Genomic DNA, 23,475 nt, shown 5'->3' on the forward strand with positions numbered 1-23,475 from the left:
GAAACCAGCCTGCATCATCCACAAAACCATAATGACAGGTGCCTCTGCCTACTTTGATGATATGTCCAGCTCCAGTGGTTCTCTACACATCCTCAGCCAGGACACATTTCAGACAGAAGATGAAGTGCATAAAAGCAAGAAAATACTCAACTCTTTAACCACTTCACTGTGGGCCGGCACTACCTCCGTGGAGCAGATCACGACCAGTGGCCGACACCAGGGAGGGGGTTAAAAAATACTCGGGTACATTGCACCAGAGAAGATCTTCTGTGTCTCCCACTGCACCTCCACCCACCCCTTTGTGACGTCAGCACGCCACGAGGCGCGCTGATGTCACTATCTGTTTCCTGCTCTGGTGATAAAAACAGGCCCAAACGGCCTCCCCGACATTCAGGAAGGCATTGTTTGAAAGGGGAGATTCTCCCCTTTCAAACAATGCCTTCCTGAACCGGTTTCCTGGCCGAGGGCCAGGAAACCCCACTGGACACCAGGGATTTCACTTGGAGGGGGCCGGCCCCCCTAGAAAATGGGCCCCAGGGGGCATTTTATCGATAAAGAAAAGGTAGGATTATCCCAGGGTGTGGGGGGCACGATCACACACTTCAGGGGTTTAAAAATTAAAATTAAAAAACAAAATGAAATTGACAGGGGGTCATGTATATATATATATATATATATGAATATATATATATATATATAGTTATCATTAAGCCCTCTGATAAAGGCGCAAACATTGTCATTATGGATACACAAGAATACATCAAAGAAGCCCATCGACAATTGACCAATACTGATCATTATTATAAGTTACAGACTAATCCCATGGCTCAATATCAACAAACCTATCATGAGATGCTCAGAGAATGGCACATCAAACATCTTATTGATTATGATGAATATCTATATCTCAAAATTGAATATCCAAAAATTCCATGTATTTATTTTTTGCCCAAAATTCAGAAAAATAAATTACATCCCCCGGGTAGACCTATTGTCAGTTTGAACCAGTCTCTGTTGGAAAATACTTCAAGATAGTTGGACCTGTTTCTGTGCACTTTTGTTACTGAATTATCCTCATATTTATGTGATACTAATGATTTCCTTGCCAAGATACTCAATTTTCCTTGGCACGAAGGTTATCTAATGGTCACTATGGACGTGGCTTCTCTTTACACCTCCATTAAGCACCAATATGGGATACAAGCATGCAGATATTTTTTTAAAACACGGCCCATTGAGTTCTTTGAACATACAGAAATGCTTCTGTCCATGCTACAATTTTGTTTGACCGATAACCTCTTCATGTTTGACAATGAATGTTTTCTGCAAAAACAGGGGACGGCTATGGGTGCTTCCTTTGCTCCCAATTATGCTAATTTAGATATGGGTTGGTGGGAGAAAGAGGTGGCTGGGTCTGAGGTGAACAACATTTACATGGACAAAGTGATACTGTGGGTGCGATACATTGACGATCTTTTTATTATCTGGGATGATTCTGATCAATCTCTATTGGACTATATAAATGTACTTAATGAAAATGAGTTCAATATTCATTTAGAAACTACTTTCAGTAGAGACACTATTGAATTTTTAGATGTTTTACTGGAAGTGAAAAATGATCGATTAGAGACCACCATATATATCGCAAACCCACGGCGTGCAATTCTATTCTGCATGCTAATAGTGGACATCCCACGACGTTAAAATGGACCATACCCTATAGCCAATTTCTGCGGGCTCGCAGAATATGCTCTGATGACAGTAGGTACGACATGGAAATCCTAACAATGACAGAAAGATTTTTGAATAGAGGTAATCCTCTCAAAATCTTGGTTAATGCACAGAACAGAGTCAAAGAGAAAAGTAGGGATGAGTTACTTTTCAAGAACATACCCATAGATAATAAAGTTGAGACCAAACAATCACCTCCTAGAATATTTTTAGAATTCAATTGACAACATGGTTTATTGAAAAACATTTTACAAAACAATTGGCATATTTTACAGAATGATCTAAACATCAGGGACAGTATTGGCCAACATCCTTCCATAATTTATCGTAGCTCGTTCTTTAGGAGGCCATCTCACCCGAAGTTTCTTTTCCATGAAAGATAACACATCTTGGTTGAGCAAAAAAAGTCTGGGGCCATTGTAAGGCATGTAAATATGCACAGAATATGCAAAATTATCAGACATTTGATGGACGTCATTGTGAGATTAAGGATCGGATTGCATGCGAAACTGAATATGTGGTCTATGTTGTTGAATGTGGATGTCGAAAAAAATATAGAGGCAGTGCCATCCATAAATTGAAGATCAGATTTTTACAACATTTTAGAGCCATTAAAAATCATGATAGAACATTTCCTTTGGCTAAACATTTCTGGGATACACATAATGGTGATTGTAGCACTTCAGTGTTTTCTGGAATCAAATTTATCAAAAGCAATTCCAGGGCGGGTGACAGAACATTAGAACTTAGACAAATGGAATCCAAGATGATTTTATTACTTGGATCTGAATCTCCTTGGGGTCACAACCTTGATGCTGAATTACATGTTAATTTATGAAATACTATAGGAATTAAATTTCAATTAGAACTTGATTACAGTGGAAAATGATAATTGCTGTTGAAACTGTCAGCATCTATTGGAATATGTAGACAGTAAAATGTCTGCATTTGCTATGAATGAATGGGGACTTGAATTTTTCTCTATGTTGCCTTGAGAAATATAGAAAAGTACATTCTGATTTTTGATTTTGATTTTTCTTCTTATACCTATATGTTATTAAGGGAAGCCAATTTTCCATCATTGTTTTTAAACATGTGACGTTCACATTATTATTTATATAGATGTGTTTTTGACTTTTTGCACTTTGCACTTTATCTAAGCGGCCCTCTTTTTTGCACATTCATATATTAGCAAATTGAACAAATGATGAAGAACTATTGTATTGCTTTTTAAATTTGATTACATAGTCGGGACACCAGGCACTTTGAATGACAATAGTAAATTATAAGTTTCAAGATTTGAATGATAAAAGGCTCTTCTATATGAGCCACAGTGTATGATGTTACCTGTGAAAGATGGCTCCAGACTAAAAACCTCTTTAGAGTTCAGTATTATATCTAGACTATTTTCAAATATTTATAGCACGTGACGCTTTATTTCTAATCTCAATTTTAGAGAATAACAGTGATTTAATCTATTTTCAATTTTGATTAAGAATGTGAGTTAATTGAATTATTTTACTATATAATAATGATTATTTATATTCTTCATGACTGCATTTAAAATAGTTGATTAAAAATAGTTGATAAAATACCTGTTAATAATATTGAATAACACTCTGTATTTGAGTTTATTATGACATATCATTTGAGTCAATCATGATATATTTTTTGGGGCTCCTACACAATGCAGTAGAGCCACTTTGATTGGTGATTAATAGCTTTTTTCTTTATTTTATTGTCTGCAACTATTATGATGATTGATATGTGCCTTTAATTGTTACAATTTTTATTAGTGTCCATGTCAGCATGAAATAATATACGCAAACTGCTGTGTAAGCAACATTATGCTAATAATATGAATGTTTACTTTAGCCAATTGCATGTTCAAAGCTTGCCGCACCATTAGTTTGCACCAGCATGGCATGGAAACAAATGATGGTTTTTAAAGTATGTATATAGGATGCCGTTTTATCGGCTGAGTTTGTCCAGTAGAAGGCGTTTGCCGAAACGTGTTGACATTCCTTGCAGGAGACTATGGTCTAATTATATGGAATAAAGCTGATGAAATTCATCTTTGAACATTGATTCGTCCTTGTGCTCATGAGTCGGTGAAGGAATTGGTGCAGCCGTTTGGCAGGTATCGTTCCACCAGTTGTGGATTAATATATATATATATATATATTTTGATCACTTTTGTCAACGCTGCGATCGGCCCCCAGGAAAACCACACCCACATATAAAAGTGATCTCGCTCTCTCTCTCTCTCTCTCTCTCTCTATATATATATATATATATATATATATATATATATATATATATATATATATAAATTTATATATATATATATATATATATATATATATATATATATATATATTCACCACCAGTTCTCTTGCAGTTGCAGCTTGCATCTTCAAAGTAATGCACATACTTCAACTGACGCGTTTCAACTGAAGCTTTTAGACAGCAATAAAAAAGTCAAGTAGGTCTTGTGGTTATGTTTCTGCTACAAAAGGATCTGACGTTTGTCTAGTGGCTGTTTTGATGACATAAAGTAGCGCAGAAGGCTTATATGTCTACTGCAAAGATCAGATCTGTATTTTATGTAAATAGCTGAGTAGATTAGTAAAGTCAGCCATTACATACGCTATAATACAAATGAAATGTATGCGCGGGGGCTATTGACAGATGAAGGGCACCTTTGCTGGGTGGTAGGAAGGGAATTCGAGGAGGAGGTCATGGGAGTGGGAGCACCAATAATGATTGTTGGACTGGGCGCTAGAGGTGCTAAAGACTGTGACGATTGGTATGTGACAAGGTGAAGTAATAGTGTGTCTTTTTTTGTGTGTCTTAAAAGAACGTGCTGATTGACGGAAGAAGCAAAGTTAAGTTGACCTCTACTGTTGCACATATCAGGCCCACCAGCAATTTTGTGACTGTCTACTTAGGCTAGTGTTTTAGAGCAACAGTTTAGCCAGTAGCAGAGATGGCATCTCGTTGGATGACTGCTGCTCAAGCCCTCACTCGGGTTATAGAGGACAACTCTGATGTAGGATCAGAGACTAAGACAGCAGATACTTAGACAGCATCTGAGGGATAGGACAATAGCGCAGACTCTATTAGTGATTTTTCAGTTGGAGGAGTCTCATTCCATAATTCCTCTTCCATTGATTATGAGGGAGGTGATGAGGATAGTCCTGTTGTCCCTTCTCAAGCACAGTCTGTGCAGCGGGACAATAGCGGGATAGACCAACCTAGAGAGCAGGTGCATGCACTGGCAAGCACGGAGAGAGTTCTCTCTTGGGAGCTCCCCAAGTTAGTTCAGCTCCAAATTCCACCGCCCGAATCGGATTGTGGAGACATCAAAATTATCTATCACAAAACAACCAGGTTTTGAAAGGCAGGCACGTGCGTTTTTGGTCCTGGGCTTGGCGGCCATAAAGGGAAACATACCAAAACCAGACATTTCTGGAAACTAGACGTCCGGGGACGTCCACAGAGGTGTGACTTGTGTGGCCCAAAGTTTTCTTACCTAGAATACCCTGCAAAGGTGAAATGTTGAATAAAAACTAATTTTTTCTTGCATTTCTGTCACACAAACTACAGGAATATGCTGGGTTCCACAAAATTCCTACCACCCAGTGTTTCCCAACCTTTCCTGACAAAAACGCTACCCCACTTGAGTGCCTGTACCTAGTGCCTGGGTCAGGAATGGATCACCCCAGGGTCAACAGTTGCCCTCATGTAAGGACCAACATTGACCGTTGTGTGATCTATTCCTGTCGCGGGCACTAGGCCTCCCCACACAAGTGAGGTATCATTTTTATTGGGAGACTTCAGGGAATGCTGGGTGGAAGGAAATGTGTGGCTCCTCTCAGATTCCAGAACTTTCCATCACCGAAATGTGAGGAAAAAGTGTTTTTGCCAAATTTTTAGGTTTGCAAAGGATTCTGGGTAACAGAACCTCGTGAGAACCCCACAAGTCACCCCATTCTGAATTTCCCTATATGTCTAGTTTTCAAAAATGTATAGGTCTGCTAGGTTTCCCTGGGGCAGACTGGCTAGAGGTCAAAGACCACAGCTAGGCACTTTGTAAAAAACATGTCTGTTTTCATTGGAAAAATGTGATGTGTCCACTTTGTGTTTTGGGGTATTTCCTGTCGCGGGCACTAGGATTACCCTCACAAATGAGGTGCCATTTTTATCGGGAGACTTAGGGGAATGCTGGGTTGAAGGAAGTTTACGGCTCCTCTCAGATTCCAGAACTTTGCAGCACTGAAATCCAAGGGAAAAGTGTTTTTTATTTTGCCAAATCTTGAGGTTTGCAAAGGATTCTGAGTAACAGAACCTAGTGAGAGCCCCACAAGACACCCCATCCTGGATTCCCCTAGGTGTCTCGTTTTCAAACATGCACAGGTTTGGTAGGTTTCCCTAGGTGCCGGCTGAGCTAGAGGCCAAAATCCACAGTTAGGCACTTTCCAAAAAACACATAAGAATTCAATGTAAAAATGTGATGTGTCCATGTTGTGTTTCCTGTCGCAGACATTAGACCCACCCACGCAAGTGAGATACCATTTTTATCGGGAGACTTGGGGGGAACACAGAATAGCAGAACAAGTGTTATTGCCCCTTGTCTTTCTCTACATGTTTTCCTTCCAAATGTATAACAGTGTGTAAAAAAGACGTCTATTTGAGAAATGACCTGTGATTCACATGCTAGTATGGGCACCCCGGAATTCAGAGATGTGCAAATAACCACTACTTCTCAACACCTTATCTTGTTCCCATTTTGGAAATACGAAGGTTTCCTTGATACCTATTATTCACTCTTATATTTCACCAAATGAATTGCTGTACACACGGTATACAATTAAAACACATTGCAAGGTGCAGCTCCTTTATTGACTCTGGGTACCTATGGTTCTTGATGAACCTGCAAGCTCTATATCTCCCTGCAACCAGAAAAGTCCAGCAGACGTAACAGTATATTACTTTTGACAATATGACATTACAGCATAAAGTTACAGAGTAAAACGTGGAGAAAAATGGCTGTTTTTTAACCTCAATTTCAATATTTTTTATTTCAGCTGTTATTTCCTGTAGAAAACCTTGTAGGATCTACACAAATGACCCCTTGCTGAATTTGGAATTTTGTCTACTTTTCAGAAATGTTTAGCTGTCCAGGATCCAGCATTGGTTTCACACCCATTTCTGTCACTTACTGGAAGGAAGCTAAAAGCACAAAAAATAGTAAAAATGGGGTATCTCCCAGTAAAATGTAAAAATTGTGTTGAAAAATGTGGTTTTCTGATTCAAGTCTGCCTGTTCCTGAGAGCTGGGAAGATGGTGATTTTAGCACTGCAAACCTTTTGCTTATGCCATTTTCAAGGAAAAAAAAACATGCTTTCTTCTGCAGCCGTTTTTTCCAGTTTTTCTGAAAAAAAAACCAACACAATTTTAGCTGTATTTTGGCTAATTTCTTGGTCTTCTCTAGGGGAACCCACAAACTCTGCGTACCTTTAGAATCCCTAGGATGTTGGGAAAAAACTATGCAAACTTGGTGTGGATAGCTTATGTGGGACAAAAGTTATGAAAAGCCTATGCGCAAACTACCCCAACTAGCCAAAAAAGGGCTCAGCACAGGTGTGTGTGTGTGTGTGGGGGGGGGGGAGCGGTGGGTAGGGGAAGGCCTGGCAGCTAAGGGGTTAAAGAACACTACATCATGATGAAGTAACAGTCCACAAAACAGCTACCCGAACTATCACATATTGACTATGTTTTTGACTTTGATCATCTCTTAATGGCCTTTTGGCTAGGTTTGCCCTACCCAAAAACCACTTATATAATGCACATAAAAATAAACGAATATGACAATTATTTGTTATAATTTGGTTAAAGAATAGGGGTGGGCGGATCTCGCAGAGCTCTACTTTGCAGAATTCCAAGGAGTTTGTAAACAACTCTGTGGAATGCCGCAGAGATCAGCGATCAGAGAACAGCAAAGTGCTGCCTGCCCTGGCCTGAATGCTCCAGATCTCGAAAGAGCTAATAACGGTCAGCCCTGCGCAGAGCCAATAAAAGGAGTATCAGTGTCATTTTTTTTTAAATTATATTTTTTGCAGGCACTTTTGTAAAAAAATCACAGGATTTCTACAAAAGTACGATTTCACGAATATTTAGCAAATTGCAAAATCTCGATATCTTCGAAAACTGCTTAATGTCCCTATTGTTCAGCGCTCAGTTATACATGCGCTAAAAACCCTTTGCTCTAATTGCCTGGGCTGAAGACCTGCTCAGCTTTAGAATATCAATGTTTTATTTTTATGTGGTTTCCCCACTGGAAAACTTTGGCTGTGAATTGCATTGATCGTTCTATCATGCTTGGCATTTTAAGCTATCAGCCTGATCTGCCATGGTGTGTTTTTTTAGTGCATCTGCGGAACCAGTAGACCAGGCTTTCCCGAGCTACTGGTAGCTCTCCGCCTACCTGTAAGTGGCTCTCCTATGAACAGCCTAACCTACCAAATTAGAATCTTGTAGCTTGGTTGGATGATTATATATACAACTAATTTGCTAGGACTTTTATATATTACGTAGGCAGAAGCATTCAACATTGGCAAAGCTTTTTTTTATTTACATTGCTGCTAGCAGCCCTGCCTGGTGTACCGAGGTAGTAGGGTAACCACTAATGTAATCTTCTCTGATCCGGTCACTGCCAGTCTCAGTTCCAGTAATATTAGTAGAGTGTGATGATGTGCATTGAACGTAAATAGTTCTAATTACTGAAAAGGTTTCAGCCCTCTGTGGTACACACTACGTTTTACATTGTCCTCCCTTACACATAACGCTTGCAAACCTATGCCTTCCGTCAACGAGTGCACTAACTTGGAGCGTTCTTACTCTGTTTCTCATCCTCATCTACTGTGGTAGTAAACCAATCTTTTTATGTGTGTATCCATGGATTTCATTTGCGTTTTATGGACCTGGATAGCTGGTGTTTTTCACCTTTAAAGAAATTCTGAATAGCTTTTTTATTTATGTGGCATTTGCTAAAAATATAGTAACCCTTTTGACTAATTATTTAGCTTAATTAACTTTTGTGTTAGCCAGCCATAATTGCAGAAAGGTCACATGCCATACGTGAGCCACAATGAAGCGGTCCACCAATCACCGGTCAGGAAAAACCTAATACAAGAGCTGACAACTCCTTGAAGCTGCAATTCTCAGTCACTAGAGGTTATTTCCAGTATTCTCTCGATATCATTACTACATTTGGTAAAATATAATTGCTGAAATCAGTAACACGTTGTACAGGAGCAGGCTCCAGTCAGTCATACTTAGACACGATGTCACTTGATGTCTTGATTTTTATTAGTTTGCTTCATGTGCAGCGTTATAAATGAAGTTGTTCATCAATGACATTATTTTTGTTTTTTATTTTTACAGAATCCTTAAATGTCACGGTTAACCCAGGTAATACTCATGTAGTTGCATGTGTCATGTCTGGTAAAAACCCATTTCAAAGCAAAACACAACGCTGTGGGATAGCGTAACTGGATGGACGGAATGCAGAACCAATCAAACATTCACCCCCAGTCACAGATCTGGGTTTAATCCATCCATTATTTTGCTCACCATGCCTCCCCAATTTGAACCCAGCCATATGCAAATCAGTCTTGACCCTGTTCCTCATGGGAACAGTCCAGCCCCAACTGCCAGGCCAGGTTCTCCCTGGATCGGAAACAAGCATCCTGGGACCGGTTTCGGGGTTTCACCAAACTGGAATGGCATGGGCAGCAAAAAAAACCGATGGATTTAGGCCCAGATCACTGTACTGGGGGTGAATGTTTGACAATGTTCAGCATTCCGTCCATCACTTGTTGTTTTTGCTTTAAAAACCCATTTCAAACAGATGTGCATCACACATCAAGATGTCAATGTAAATATCATTGCTTTACATGGAGTGGAAACGTTTAATGTTCCTGGCGAACGATGGATAGTGGTGACAGAATGACAAAGATATTACTCACATGGTGTACGTTACTGATGTCACATATTTACAGTGGGATCGGAGATGGTCAAATTGTACTAATCTGCCCACAGTTTCACAGTCTTAGGCTCTGTCATTCAGTTCTATACATTCGTACATGCATTTTGGCTTCTCTTTCACATTCTTTCATTCACTTACCTAAAGATCGAACTGTAGACTCCTGCATTTTGTCACACTCTCACACTACCATTGTCACCCATGTGACTCTTGCACAGCCCCATGTCTATTCTCAGACTCTTAATCTACCATGCACGTCATCCTGCATATAATTCTACATTGTGAGGTTGTTTCATACCCTCAGAAAGACTCGTGTACTCCTTGAGCCATCATGCAAACTCTTCCACCATCATGCAAAGTCTGACACTCGCATTTCAGTCACTTGCGTCGTGACATCATTAATACTCATAGACACATGTGTACTTCTGCAAACTCACTTTCACCATCCCACCATTTACCGTTTATACTCAACGCCTCTGTCCTTAGCTTAGATTTGTTTTCATTTTCCCTTATTTCTCTCGTCACATCATGTATGTATCTTGCTATCAAAACAGCAATGGTGTTAAAATAATCAACTGATCCTAAAAGAATCCTGGGGATATGCTGTACTTATTCTGAAAGTCTGAAGCTTCCTGCTCTTTAACGGCATTTATTCACATATCAAATTTTGTTTATCTGAACAGCTTCCCCAACAACAACAAAACAATCAGGTACTTTTTTCCTTTTCACAGTATAATGCATGGTTTGTATTCTGGGAAGAGCGAAACAGCGAATGATTCGTTGGGGGATGAAAAACCATCTATTGCAGTTTTTACTTTAGTACTGGTGGTGAGCATGTGCGTATATATCGAAATCCACCATCGGCAACGTCAGTCAATATGGCGCAATTGTGTTTCGTACATAGCATTGTTGGCATCTTCGTAAATTGAGTAAATAGAATGTTTTTTTTAAAGTCTTTATTTGGAAGACAGATGGAAACAGGCACACACATATAAACTGATGAGAAAGTTTTTTTGCACAAGGCTAGTTAGCACAGTTCGAAGTGGGACGCAAAGGAAACAAGCAATGTCAAAGCAAAGAGGTTTAGCATTGGCTGTTTTGTTTTGTCCTGGGTTTTGGAAAGCTTTGTTGAGAAAGTTGCCTGGCCCACAAAACAGTAAATAAATAAATAAATAAAACATTGGTGAAAAGAAAATATCCTCAATTGGCTTCTGTTGCTATAATAGTCCTTGGCACTGAAGGGAACTCCCTTGTGTGTGGATGTGGTCCTTGTAAAGGGACAGAATGCAGTCACCCACAATGAAGTTAGCCAATTGACTGAAAGGTATACCATACCTATTATTATACTTATCGTTTTTTGGAATATCAACAGGTGTTGACTAACGCAAGACCTAAGTGTGCAATTTTGGAAATGGATCAGAGTATTCTTATTCTGGCTATCAAATTGCTTCACTGTGCTGATATCTTCTGGATTCTTATTGTGCAGGCACTGAAAAGCAGTCACCATCCAGAGCATCCTTAATACCTCCCCACGCCACAGTCCACATAGTGGCAGCTGGGAGAAAACGAAGCCTAACAAAAATGTAACAAATGCACATATGAACTGTACAATGCGCCTTATCTTTTCGAAAAAAGTCATCCCACGGATATGCAAATACATATTTAAAATAAAACAATATGAGAAAGAGAGGCCTGGAGGAGAAATGGAGGAGATTGGGGTGGTGGTGTGTAAAGTCAATGCCAGAGGGTCGATGGTTGGGATAGCATGGGAACAACAGAGGACTTGTGGGTTAAGGGTTTCAAAAATTAAAACAAGCATTTGCAATGCAATGGGTCTCTCATTTGCTTGAGTTAGAAGTATTGGTGTTGTAAATTCATAACTGGACTTTTCTTGCCACATAAATTGGTCAACCCTGCCTCAGAATTTGGTCTTTTCCTGCCACATAATTCCAGTGGCCCTGCATATAACTAAAGCACTCCCATTTACCTTCTTCCTCTATCTTCAGCCCAAAATAAATATGTTGCCATTTAGCATACTAATTCAAACCTGCCATGCTAATTCAAAAAGAATACCACTTTTACCACCCTCCACCACTAGAGTAGCTGGCTGGCTAACACAATTTCCAAAACAAGACAGCCACGGAGGAGTAATGAGCGAAATATGTTAGAAGGGTCACCCAAACATATCAAAAGTGTTCAAACTTTCCTAGTGTAATAATGATGTTAAGTTGGCCTGAACCATGGTCATAATTGCAATACAGAGAAATTAATAAAACATAAACAGTTATCATATTTTGTAAGAAATACTGTCATGTTACCATATAGTTAGCCCCTAGAGGGCATAACCACATGAAAAGAAAATGATTGAAAGTATTGTAGTGTAGCCATATAAGTATCCCGTAGAGGGCATAGTGCATTACACATTTTCAGGGCTAGCAGGCCTACTGCAATGATATTACAAACAAGACCCTTAAAACACTAAATACTCTCAGCTATGAAACAAACATTCCAGCCATGAGAGATTAAAAAGACACTGAATGGAGGGAGGGGTTATTAATTTGGGGTTCCCACTAACCTAGTGTGGGGACCCAGAGATGAAGTAGACAGAAAGAGCAGGGTATGGTGAACGTTTTGAAGGTGGCCCCATTGTCAAAGACCATTGTCCATGACCACCACAGGCTGACTTATGAGTAAAAATGTTTTGTAAAAGAATGTGCTAAATATAGTAATATGTTGACTGTAATGCTCAAAACAGCCCCTAGAGGACTCCACAATAAAAATATAATTTGTAAGAAACATGGTCATGTACCCATATAATTAGTCCCTAGAGAGCATAACCACATAAAAATAGAATGGCACAAAGTAATGTAGTGCAACCATAAATTTAGCCTCTAGAGGGCATAGTGCCTTACACATTTTCAGGCCTAACAGGCCTACTGCAATACTAAGACCCTCAGAACACAAACTACTCCCAGCTGTAAAATAAAAGTTACAGCCATAAGAGAACTTAAAAAGGGACTGAATAGTGGGATGTTTTATTATTTTGGGATCCCCACCAACCTAGTGTGGGGACCCAGACATAAACAGAAAGAGTGTGGCATGCTGAATGTTTTGGTGCTGGTCCCTTTGTCCTAGGACCACCACAGGCTGAGTTATGGGCAAGAATGGTTTGAAATAGAATGCTTCAAAGCAATATGGTGCAACTTTTCCTGAGTGCAGTGAATAATGTGGTATTGGCTCTTCTGCTGTGCCGGGAGAGCTGCGGATTTCTGTGTTTTTTTAGTAAAGCATTTATCAATTATAAGTGTTTTTGGGAAAGCAATGGAGCCTGAAGGAGAGAGCCAAAAGAAATTACTCTGATTAGGTAACATTGTGAACAATGTGATCAGCGCTCCTATACAGCCAATGGAATTTGCACTGTTGGGGCTGTGAGGGCCATGGCTGCCATGTAGCATGATGGGGAGAGACAAAATAATACATAGTTCACCCACCCTGAAGTATATTGGCAATTGTGCAATTAACAATGCAACAGGGTCAGTCTGCAAAGTTGTAACAAAACTGCCCCATGGTGGGACAAACAATGGCATCAAGGGGTTTTTCAAAAGCAAGCCCACAAATGAGTGAAAGTGATGGGCGTAAGGTGGGCATGGTTAAAAGCCCACAATACTTACAACAGGTCGAAGTGCCTACACACTCGACTTAAAAATGTGGGTTCTGTTTGTCACACAAACTCCAACCTCATCCTTTCAGAATTAAGCACAAAGCATTAATCTTTAAAGATAGAAAGAAATACCGATCTCGTGGTTGAATTGCACAGCAGGAAACTGGAAAATCTGAGATCATATTTCCAGCTTCACTGCTAATCAAATTGAGTGGTTATCGGCAACTACTTTATTTCACTGAGCATTCTTTTTGTTCATTATGACATATGAGAGCACCTTCAAACAGCCTATAAAGTTGCTCTGTCTATAATATGAATCTAGGCTATGTATACTGTGCATGTGACAACTGACTTGTCTCTTAGTTCATTAACAGCATTGTCATCAGGGCAGGGACAGGAATGTTCCTGATTGCATGTTTAAAAATACCCATGATTAATAAATACTTTTCAAATACTATGATGTTTTAAGGTGAAATGCTTCTGCGAAAGAAATACACTTTCTTGAATTTTGAAGACATAAGTGATGTTTGCTGTTTGATTTATATGTCAAAGATGTTCTGGGCTCAGCTCATCCATGGGCTATTGGAGCCAGAGCTGGCCGTTGGCTCGTTACTAACTCACCCTGTTAATGTGTTGGCTTGCCCACCTCTGGAGAGGATGAAAACCGTAAAGCACTTGGCTGGACCCCCAGCACACCCAACTGGCCTGCCACACATTAATGATGAGCTTGGAGCTTCCAGCTAAGGGGAATCTCCTACCGAGTTACATAATGTGCAGGGAGAGTCAGAAGCCCAAACCACCGTTCTCCCTTCACAAAGTGGACTTCCATTGACATTGTGCTACAGTTAGGCCTAGCTACAGCTGTGGTGTGCGGTAGACAGAGGTATGTTGTTTCTACAGCTGATAAAATTGAGGGTCCACTGAGCCCTTTGTCAATATGTTTCACTGACTACCCAGACCAGGAGATTTTGGGGGTGGGGGTTGGTTCGATCTTTAACAACGGACTATATCCATGAAGTGGTAATTTGCACATCAGCGCGTTACTACTTTGGCCACTCTTAACTGGTATCAGAGACCAATTATGTGTTAATATTATTTTTTGTTTTTCTTATTTGATACTGCACTGAAGAGCTGAAGGCACACAGGTTTTTAGGTGTTTACCGCATCCTCCAGTTGTATTCTTCCTGCTCCATGGTAGGCGCACTGCTAACCCGTCTCCTCGAAGGTCAGGAGAATTCATCTAAAAACAAGCAATTGCAATGTAGTGAGTCTTGTGTTTGCTCGAGTTAGAGCTATTAACTCTGTAAATTGCTAACTGGACTTTTCTTTCCACATAAATTGAAAATGTAAAGTAAAACAGTTGACATAGGCAAGTCAGTTCAAAGTGCCATGGCCCCATGAGCATGAAGGAGACACACAAAAGGAAAAAGAAGTGCACTCAGAGTCAAATATATCGGCAAACATGCAATTATCCATGTAACAGGGTCGGCCCCCATTGGCGATAACAAAACCACCCCAGGGCGGGACAAACGTAAAGCATTTACCAATGTCATCAAATGATTTTTGGAAGGCAAGCCCACGAACGAGGGAAAGTGATGGGCGTGAGGTGGGCATGGTTAAAAGGCCACATAGAAACCAACATGTCGGAAAACCAGCAGTTGCGTGCTGCTATGCTCGACCTAAAAAGGCCGACTGAAAAGATGAGGAGGTGGAGGACGCATCAGGGTGAGCGTGAAGGGACAATGATTTACTTGGAAGCAGCAAATGAGAGAGAGCAAGAAAGCACACACAGACCCATTGACTACTGAAGAATAAAGAAAAGAGTAGTTCTCTCAATATATGCAGTGGAAGGATGCAAGCTCTCCAGTCATAAGAATGATAAAGAAGCTATAATCCAGGAGAGAGGCATTGTTTTAAAGGCCGTAGAACAGGAATTAGACTATAGTAACAAACATATTTATGAATTTCAAACAATGTTTTAATGTTCAAATATGTAAATAAATACATTTTCTGCAAATATCAAATGAGGGGATAGTGAGTCACACCTGAAGTGAAAATGTGCTCAGGCAAACAAAGTGATACAGGTGAAATAGAAGTGCAATAATCGTATCACAATCAAAACAGCTACAGACGAGACCAACAAATTATAATGTTATAAGGCGGTGATACGGTCTGTCTGTAAAATTGACGTTTCGTTCCTCCTTTGACAATAGTGGGATAATCATCAGGACTATTATAAGCGTACGTCTGAGATGCTGTTGTTGTACATAAAAGAAACATATATAAACAAAGTCAGGAATAAAATGTAAATAAGTCACAACAATTTAAAATCATGTCACACAAAAAGTTAAAAACGTGATCTTGTCAGTATACTAGGGTCTTACTAAGTGCTACCCATATTGCTGGCATAGGACGTTGTACGAATGCCATCACTCTCTCTACTCAGCCTAAGACTACTAAAAATACATTTAACATCATTGAGAGTTAGTTGGACTGATATGGGAGGAGGGATGACAAACAACGAATAGCAATTTGCTTTGGGGTACCTGAAACTGGTCTCCAAGGCCCATATTTATACTTTTTTAGCACCGCATTTGCGTCATTTTTTTATGCAAAAGTGATGCAAACAAAAAAATATTATTGCATTTTTTAAGTTTGCGCCGCTTTTGTATAAAAAAAAGACGCAAATGCGATGTATAAATATGGGCCTAAGAATCAACATAACATTTTAGACCAAACATAAGACTGACACCCAGTCGTTTGTATGAAATATACACCTCAGTGACAGAACTGCCCAAGGGGCTGGAGTGCAGATGTCGATGCACATGCTCTGGACCTCTCCCATAAAACCTTATTGGGATAAAGTAGCAGAATTGACTAATATCACGGTCACATGCAGTCTCAAAACATGCCTTTTGGGATTAATATTGGGGCCAAACGAAACAAAATGAAATGTAAATTTGCCGACCCCGCCTTGTCCCTTTGCTAAAAGGCTTTTGTCTACGGCATAGAAGGCTAGTGCGGCACCACAGATAAAGCACTGGACAAGTGTTCTCGAAGTGGGCTGAAGCTGAAGGCACAGCCCTGTCGAGAGCAAGATGGGGATAATTTAACATAACTGAAAGTTCCTCCTGAAATTTGGTAAGAGGGACAACACTAGACCGCCTTGAAGCAATTCTGTAAACTACACCCAGGCACGAGAGCTTAGCCAAGTCCAGAGCGTACTGCTGTGTTGGAAAGTCAGGTACGTTTATCAAGAAATCGCTGTTGTAGATAAAGATTGCTCATGGCATATTTTTTCAAGTAAGGATGGCTGGTTAAGATGGATCTTTCTCATAACCTACACAACACAATGAACAGAAGCAAGTCTGCTGTTATTTGTGGGAATTTTCTTCTGTTACCAGTGTCCCTTTTAACAGCAATTCACAGACTGAAATTAAATGCAATGCAAATGTTCTTATTGTTTTTCATCTTTAGCCACATATTTCTCTTTTTTCATAACTCAGTAGTTTTCTTAAGAAACATTTTGTACAGGTAGAAATACTGGTGCTCATTATGACATCAGCAGTAAAAACCGCCTTCCGCCGCGGTGACAGCTACCAAAATACTGCCACTGCAGATACCATCCGTCTGCCATATTATGAGCACTACCCAACTTCTGCCACAAGAAGGGTGGAAATCCGGCAGTGTTCGTGGTGGTAGATGGTGGTAAGCTGGCACTGCTACCACCAGCACTGCCACACCAGTAGAACACCACCAACCATATTATGACAATTCATACGGCCTGACAGTGTTCTGCTGGTGGGGTGCTACTGGCAGTAGCATTATCTCTTCCCGTTCCCTGCCGGAAGACCTCCTTGCTCAAGCTAAGTCGGGCTTCTGACAGGGGCGGGAGGGTGGGCAGTGTTGTGTGTGTGTGTCTGAGTGTGTGCATGAATCTATGAGTGTGTGTGAATGCGTCTGTGTGTGCTGTGTTGTTTTTGTGGTTGTATGCGTGTGAGTGTATGCATGTAAGAATGGTGAAGTGAGTGCAAGTGTGCATGTCAGTGTGATAGATGTAAGAATGTGTGTGAGCATGTCTGGATGTATGCGTGTAGGAATGTGTGTATGCCAGTGTGAGTGATTGGGTGTATGTGTGGTGCGTGTCTGCGGGTATGTGTCTGAGGATCGAAGGGGGTGGTGGGTGAATGAGGATCGGAAGGGGTGGGGGAGTGTGTGTGAGGATCAGAGGGGGTGGGGGTGAGTTTGAGGATCCGAGGGAGTGGGGGTGTTTGGATGGAGGGGGTGGAAGGTGTCAGGTGAGTGTTGGAGGGGGTGGGGGAGCCACCTACCAGTGACAGGGAAGGAATTTCCTGTCACCGGTAGGGCTTGCCACCATGGTTTTCGTGGCGTTACTAATGCCACGAAAACCATGGTGGTAGGCAGGCTCATAATGTCGCCGGCAGTACTATGCCAGCCGCCGGGCTGGAGACACCCATCTGGCCCCGAGGCTCATACCGCCATGGCGGTATGAGTGGAGAAGTGGTGGGTTGGCTGCAGCCAATCCCCCAATCTCATAATGCGGCGGTATGTACCGCTAGCTTGTTGGCGGTCATACTGCCACATTAACACTCACCACCAGGGTCATAATGGCCCCCACTATGTCATGTCACCTACATATTCACCTACGCAAAGTATGGTATGCAGTGAAATTTGAATAAAATGCTAATAAAAATAACAAAAACATGCAAATATATATGCAAAGAATTCAAAGGTTACTCTGGTGCCACATTAGATGACGAAATTATAGCAACAGCTACGTACAGCAGTGTTATAGCACGTTTCCAATGTTCCTAGGCCTAGTTCAAGTTTATCATTCAAGTTGCACTTTAAATGCAATATAAAGTGTAAATTCATGAACTATTTGTGTTTAGTTTACTGCGAGATGAGGCATTTGAAGTCAAGTTAAACCATACTTGTTCACTAGAATCTGTGACTTGTTTAACATATGATTAGTGATCAAGGGAATAATGAAAAGCACAATTTTTGTTGCTGCGCTCGACAGCAGGGTAAAGGCAAGCCTATAAAATGAGCCCACTGAAAAGTATTCTGGGAGTGCTTGATTTCATCTCAGCTAGCGGCGATTGCTTGGGACCGCATTCCAGATCATCTTTCCTCTCTCACTCTGCCATTCTAGACAGGGACCATTCACATGCTAATCAGTCTTGATTCTGCTCTCCTCTGATAGGAACAGCTCAGCACGAACTTCTGAGAAGGTCTCCTCTAAGCGGCAGTTCGGGCTGGCGACCCAAAAATGATGGAAAATAACAGGGCCTTGAGCAATCGGCAGTGGCTAAGACTAATTAAAGTATTTCTTCCATCACTTTATTATTTGTTGCAAAAGTTACCTTGTTGCGATGGGTGTGCCAAATGTCGGACGTGTGCTTCCTGTGCCACAGGACTCATGTAATGCATGACTGATGAAGCATAAGTAGGCCTAAACCAGTCTGCAGTTGCTTGTGTTCCCATCTGGAGCAAACCTGGTCTGGTAGAATGGGGTAGACTCTACCTACAGAGATTTCCAAATGGCTGGTCTCTCTCTATAGTGGTATAGTGAGTTAAAATGGCACTCTGAAGTACATCTTCAGAAATCACCAAGGGCAGGGATTAATTAATCCCTTTATTATCTGACCACAAGAATAGTCACTTTGTTTTGGATGACCTGCTGATGGGATAATAAAAATATAAGGAACCCTACATAGAGAGCATGTATATTATCAAGTGACAAATATATCATGATAACAAATGTGAAGGATTACACACCGGGTTGAAAAATAGCATCATTTTATAAAGCCTTTACAGGTTAAATGAGCAGAATGATTTGGGAAAATGTCCTTTTGTGTGTCACCTCCACCTTTTGGGTTATGTTATTGCTTGTTTTTGGACCCTCACAATGGGAAACTGCTGTCCAGTGCCCAGTGTATGAGCTCTGAGCACTAAAGCATGTCAAAATTGGCAATACTCCTAACGGGCATATTGAACGTAACTTTAACTCCCTAGTATATGGTACAACATTTATGCAGGACCTGTAAGTATTGACACACTGTACCCCTAACTTTACAGCTCAAGGGCTTGCTCAGGAATTGGATTGATCAGGGGTGGTGTTAAACTTGAATCACGAGGCACTGTGTCCCTGGCACAAGGTATCAAACAGCATTTCAAAATACATGTGATAAAAATAAAATACTGACTCAAAAGGTGAGTTCTAGACTGGAATTTAAGAAAACCTTGAAGGTTTATTACAAGATTCCAAAGGATATAATTTGAAAATAGTAAAGGACAGACAGAGCAAATCTCAATAAAGTGCATTCAACCATTGTCATGAAGTCTCTCAATAAAGGATACAATGCAGGAAAATATGCAACATCAAAAATAGGCAAAGTTTCAAATGCACAGCAAAGTAAGTAAGAAATTGGGTAGCATCTAGTAGAAAGCGAAGATGATCTGGCTCACTACCAAATTTTTTACTTAGCCATTTTCTCCAATGAAAAGCATTAATCCTGCAAAGTGACCATGGTTTAAACAAAGAATTACAACACCCAACACCTGCCCATATATTGGATGCTGAACCCTCATGAGGAAACCTCTGTCCTTTCATAACAGGTACACTAGGGACTTTAGGCTTCGTCAATAAAGAACCCGGTATTTTACTCAAAATAGTCTAACAAACCTCACAAAAACACCTGAAGAAACAACAACCAGTCCCATTTTGGCTATTGAAATGGCCAGCCAATCACATCACAACACAGCACATTTACAGCAGCGAACAAGCAATGACTTCTCAAGTCCGTGATGACATCTCGCCAGTCCGACTGTGACTTTAGGCTGGCTAGCCAATTGCAACCCATCATTCCTGTGAATGGGAAAAAAACAATGAAAAACCTTTTACCACTAAACACGTACAGAAAACAAATACAAATCTTGCCTCCTCAAATTAATTACGAGTACTCACAAGAGTAAGTGGAAATACTCTTACAATGAATAGAAACACGACCGGTATCTTCGCTGTACTTGTCAATTACAGCTATTGACAGTAAAACAGATTCCCATCTAGGGTTCTCCATTTCTAATTAGTGCACATACTCTCGTACACTTAAGAGCAAGTAACATCAGCCCAGTATAAATGCACAAACTGGTTAATTAAGAAAAAGCCAATCCATTGTGAAAGAATAGAATAATTGAGACTGATTAACAATGTGTGAGTGAAGTAGGAATGAATACAAGTGAGTCTGACTAAGAAATTATGGGTGAGTGAGAGTGTTAATATGTTACATTGTTTTATGCTACGTGTGTTGTACAGTGTACAACTCATTGATTGTATCTTGACTCTGACTTAGGAGCTCTTTTGACCAAGCCTAGGTCTGGGCTGGGTCAAGAGCCAGGTCTTCTGTTTCTTGCAGAATTCAAGGACTGAGGAGGGGGCTCTGCTGTGCAGGGGCAGGACATTCTAGACTTTAGAAGCAAGGTAGGAGAAGGCAGGATCACTGAATCTAGTTTTACGTATGCACGCTTGTGTGCAAGTAGGAGTCTGGCTCAGTGGAGGTGTCTAGCCTGGTAGGACAGTGGAAGCTTATGCAGTTGTTGAGGTTCATGGGGCCAATGTAGTATAAGGTGTTTTATGGGTGCAAGAGAAATATGAAAAGTGCTCGTTTGTGGACTGGGAGCCAGGGGAGCTCTTTGAGTAGTAGTGTGATGTGTGTGCAAGGTGGGTGGTTGAGAGGGAGCCAGGATGCAGAGTTTCATATGCTCTGGACCTATAACAGTTAAGCATTGATTTCAGCATAGTATGTTGCCGTAGTCCAGCTTGCTGATGATGAGGGCTGGGGTTGCAGTTGTGCCACTGTTGTTGGGGAGCCATTTAAATATCTTGTTGACCATCATGAGTGACTCAGGATAAAAGGGAGTGCAAAGAGTGAGTGGGAATGAATGTTGTATACATAATGTGGGTACTACAAAGAGAAAATAGTAACATTCCCACTGGCATATCATGTCTGCTACTACAGGTGGTTTGTAAAATAGATATTTGTCTGTGTTGAGTTTTATATTACTTATGCAGCTGTAATGGACTTTCAGCAATGTCAAATATTGTGATATCATCAGGGCTAAGGTCATTTGACATAATTGTATGGGAAAATTCATGGTCAAAGGTCATTTGATGTCACTCCCTGTGATTTCACTGAAGTCAAGGATGTGTGTTATGTCCGCCACCCCTAAGATTGTGGTGAATCAACATTCATGTAATAACTTCAGCTGATTCTTGAGTTCTAGGAAACCCTTTTTACAAGTCTCACCCCAGTTCAAGAATATACCAACAGATTGTGTGCCACATTCTGAAGGTTAATAATCCCATTATTTACTTGTCACAGAGGGGCAAAAGCACGTACAACTTACTTACAAACGTGGGCTGTCCTGAAAACTGTAAACATAAATATCATTCAGCTGAGGGAAACACCAGCCATTGATACCAGCTTGTTGTTCAGACTCATATATGTGTGATGGAAATCTTCTTTCATTCATTGCGGGCAGGAACATCTATTACAAGCTTTCAGTGTCTTGATACATCACCCCTCTTACATTTCTGCACACATCCTTACTCAGATGGGTGCACTCTGAAACTCAGCTTCCTTTTCTCTCTATTAGCTTTGTTCGATATGCGAGCTCATTGAAGCTATTTTGTCTGCTCTTTTTTCTCTTTTCTTATTACAGTAGATTCATTATGATTACATGAATGAGGAAGATTGCACACCGAGCCTTGAGTCAAACTTCTTTCACTTACAGACCCAGTGACAATATTACTTGATGCCTTGATTTTAAATATCTATTGAAGTTTGCTGAGCAGTAAATAAAGATCTTAATCAATCATGTTTTTTTCTTTACAGCACCCTCAAATGGCACCCTTAAACCAGGTAACTCTTTTTATGGTGTGTGGTAAAGGTGTGGTAAAGGTAAGGGGCTACAGTGATGACTTACTATATTTCCAGTACACCCTAGTACACTGATACCCCGCAAAGCCACCCTAAATCTTGTCTCAATAATGCAGTAGTCTGTAGTGCTTTAAAGTATTTAATACATTTATTTGCCCATTATTGAAGTAGATATTAGTCTTTTCATTAGAAATACTTTGCATAACTACATGATGTACGTAGGATAATGTTTAATTTTGAGTGGAACATCTAGTGGTCCTAGGGAGCGATGGAGGTGGTAATAGAGACCTGGCATTTCTACATCAAAAGACATAACTTATGATACATCTTCATGTGGGCCCTCGGGGTTGGACATGTAATACACCTGACAGTGTAAAGTATATTTCATAACCTCTTACACCTAGCTTGACTCTAGGGCACTCAGATTCTTCTCCTGTACCCTACCTATTTCTATGATTACAACTTACTCTGTCACACTCCCAATTTCGTACCTATGTAACTGTAAACAAATGCTTACACTCATTCAAGGTCCTATACTTTACTCCCCATTCATAACCTGCTGTCCACACTCTTCTACCAACATACAAACTGCTAAACCACTAAGACATAATAGATTCTCTTGATGACTTAAGAACATTTGTGCCATCTGATATAGACCTTTGCACATTATTGCTCACTGTTGAACAGTCAGTTCTCCCCATCTCCGAGTATGGTTTCAAGGTTTTGACCTCTGTGATATTTTGTTTTCTCTTTCCATTGTTCATCCCTTCACTAACCATATGTATCTTGTAATCAAATCAGCAGTAGTGATCCAGTAACATGTTAGGTGTTTGTGAGAAACTGGGTTGTTGGTTCACTGAAGTGTGAGCCCTGGTCAAGCAACAGCCACAGTCCCTTCCAGGGTAAACCAACGAAAAGTCACTAAATTAACCTGTGCTTAACCCTGGGTAGCTTGGCACAACTTAATGTGTGAAGTATTTATGCAGCACACAAATAGTAGTATAGTTATAATACAACACAAGAAAAGTACCAAACCAATTTAGAAAAATAAAATAAAATACATTTTGCTA

At 40.5% G+C, this 23,475-nt stretch overlaps 1 protein-coding gene across 2 annotated transcripts in view; it reads left to right on the forward strand.

Annotated features, from left to right (window-relative positions):
• The window catches only part of LOC138300182 (deleted in malignant brain tumors 1 protein-like), a 618,063-nt gene that overhangs the window by 86,905 nt on the left and 507,683 nt on the right, over positions 1-23,475 (forward strand). Inside the window, exons 2-4 of one of the 2 annotated variants that reach the window (XM_069239160.1) lie at positions 9,181-9,207; positions 10,465-10,491; positions 22,361-22,387. In XM_069239160.1, coding sequence (XP_069095261.1) covers positions 9,181-9,207; positions 10,465-10,491; positions 22,361-22,387 — 81 coding nt within the window. The remainder of the gene's footprint in view (positions 1-9,180; positions 9,208-10,464; positions 10,492-22,360; positions 22,388-23,475) is intronic. The other variant, XM_069239161.1, reaches the window with a different exon arrangement.

Source organism: Pleurodeles waltl, chromosome 6, assembly GCF_031143425.1.
Source record: "Pleurodeles waltl isolate 20211129_DDA chromosome 6, aPleWal1.hap1.20221129, whole genome shotgun sequence".
Taxonomy (NCBI): domain Eukaryota; kingdom Metazoa; phylum Chordata; class Amphibia; order Caudata; family Salamandridae; genus Pleurodeles; species Pleurodeles waltl.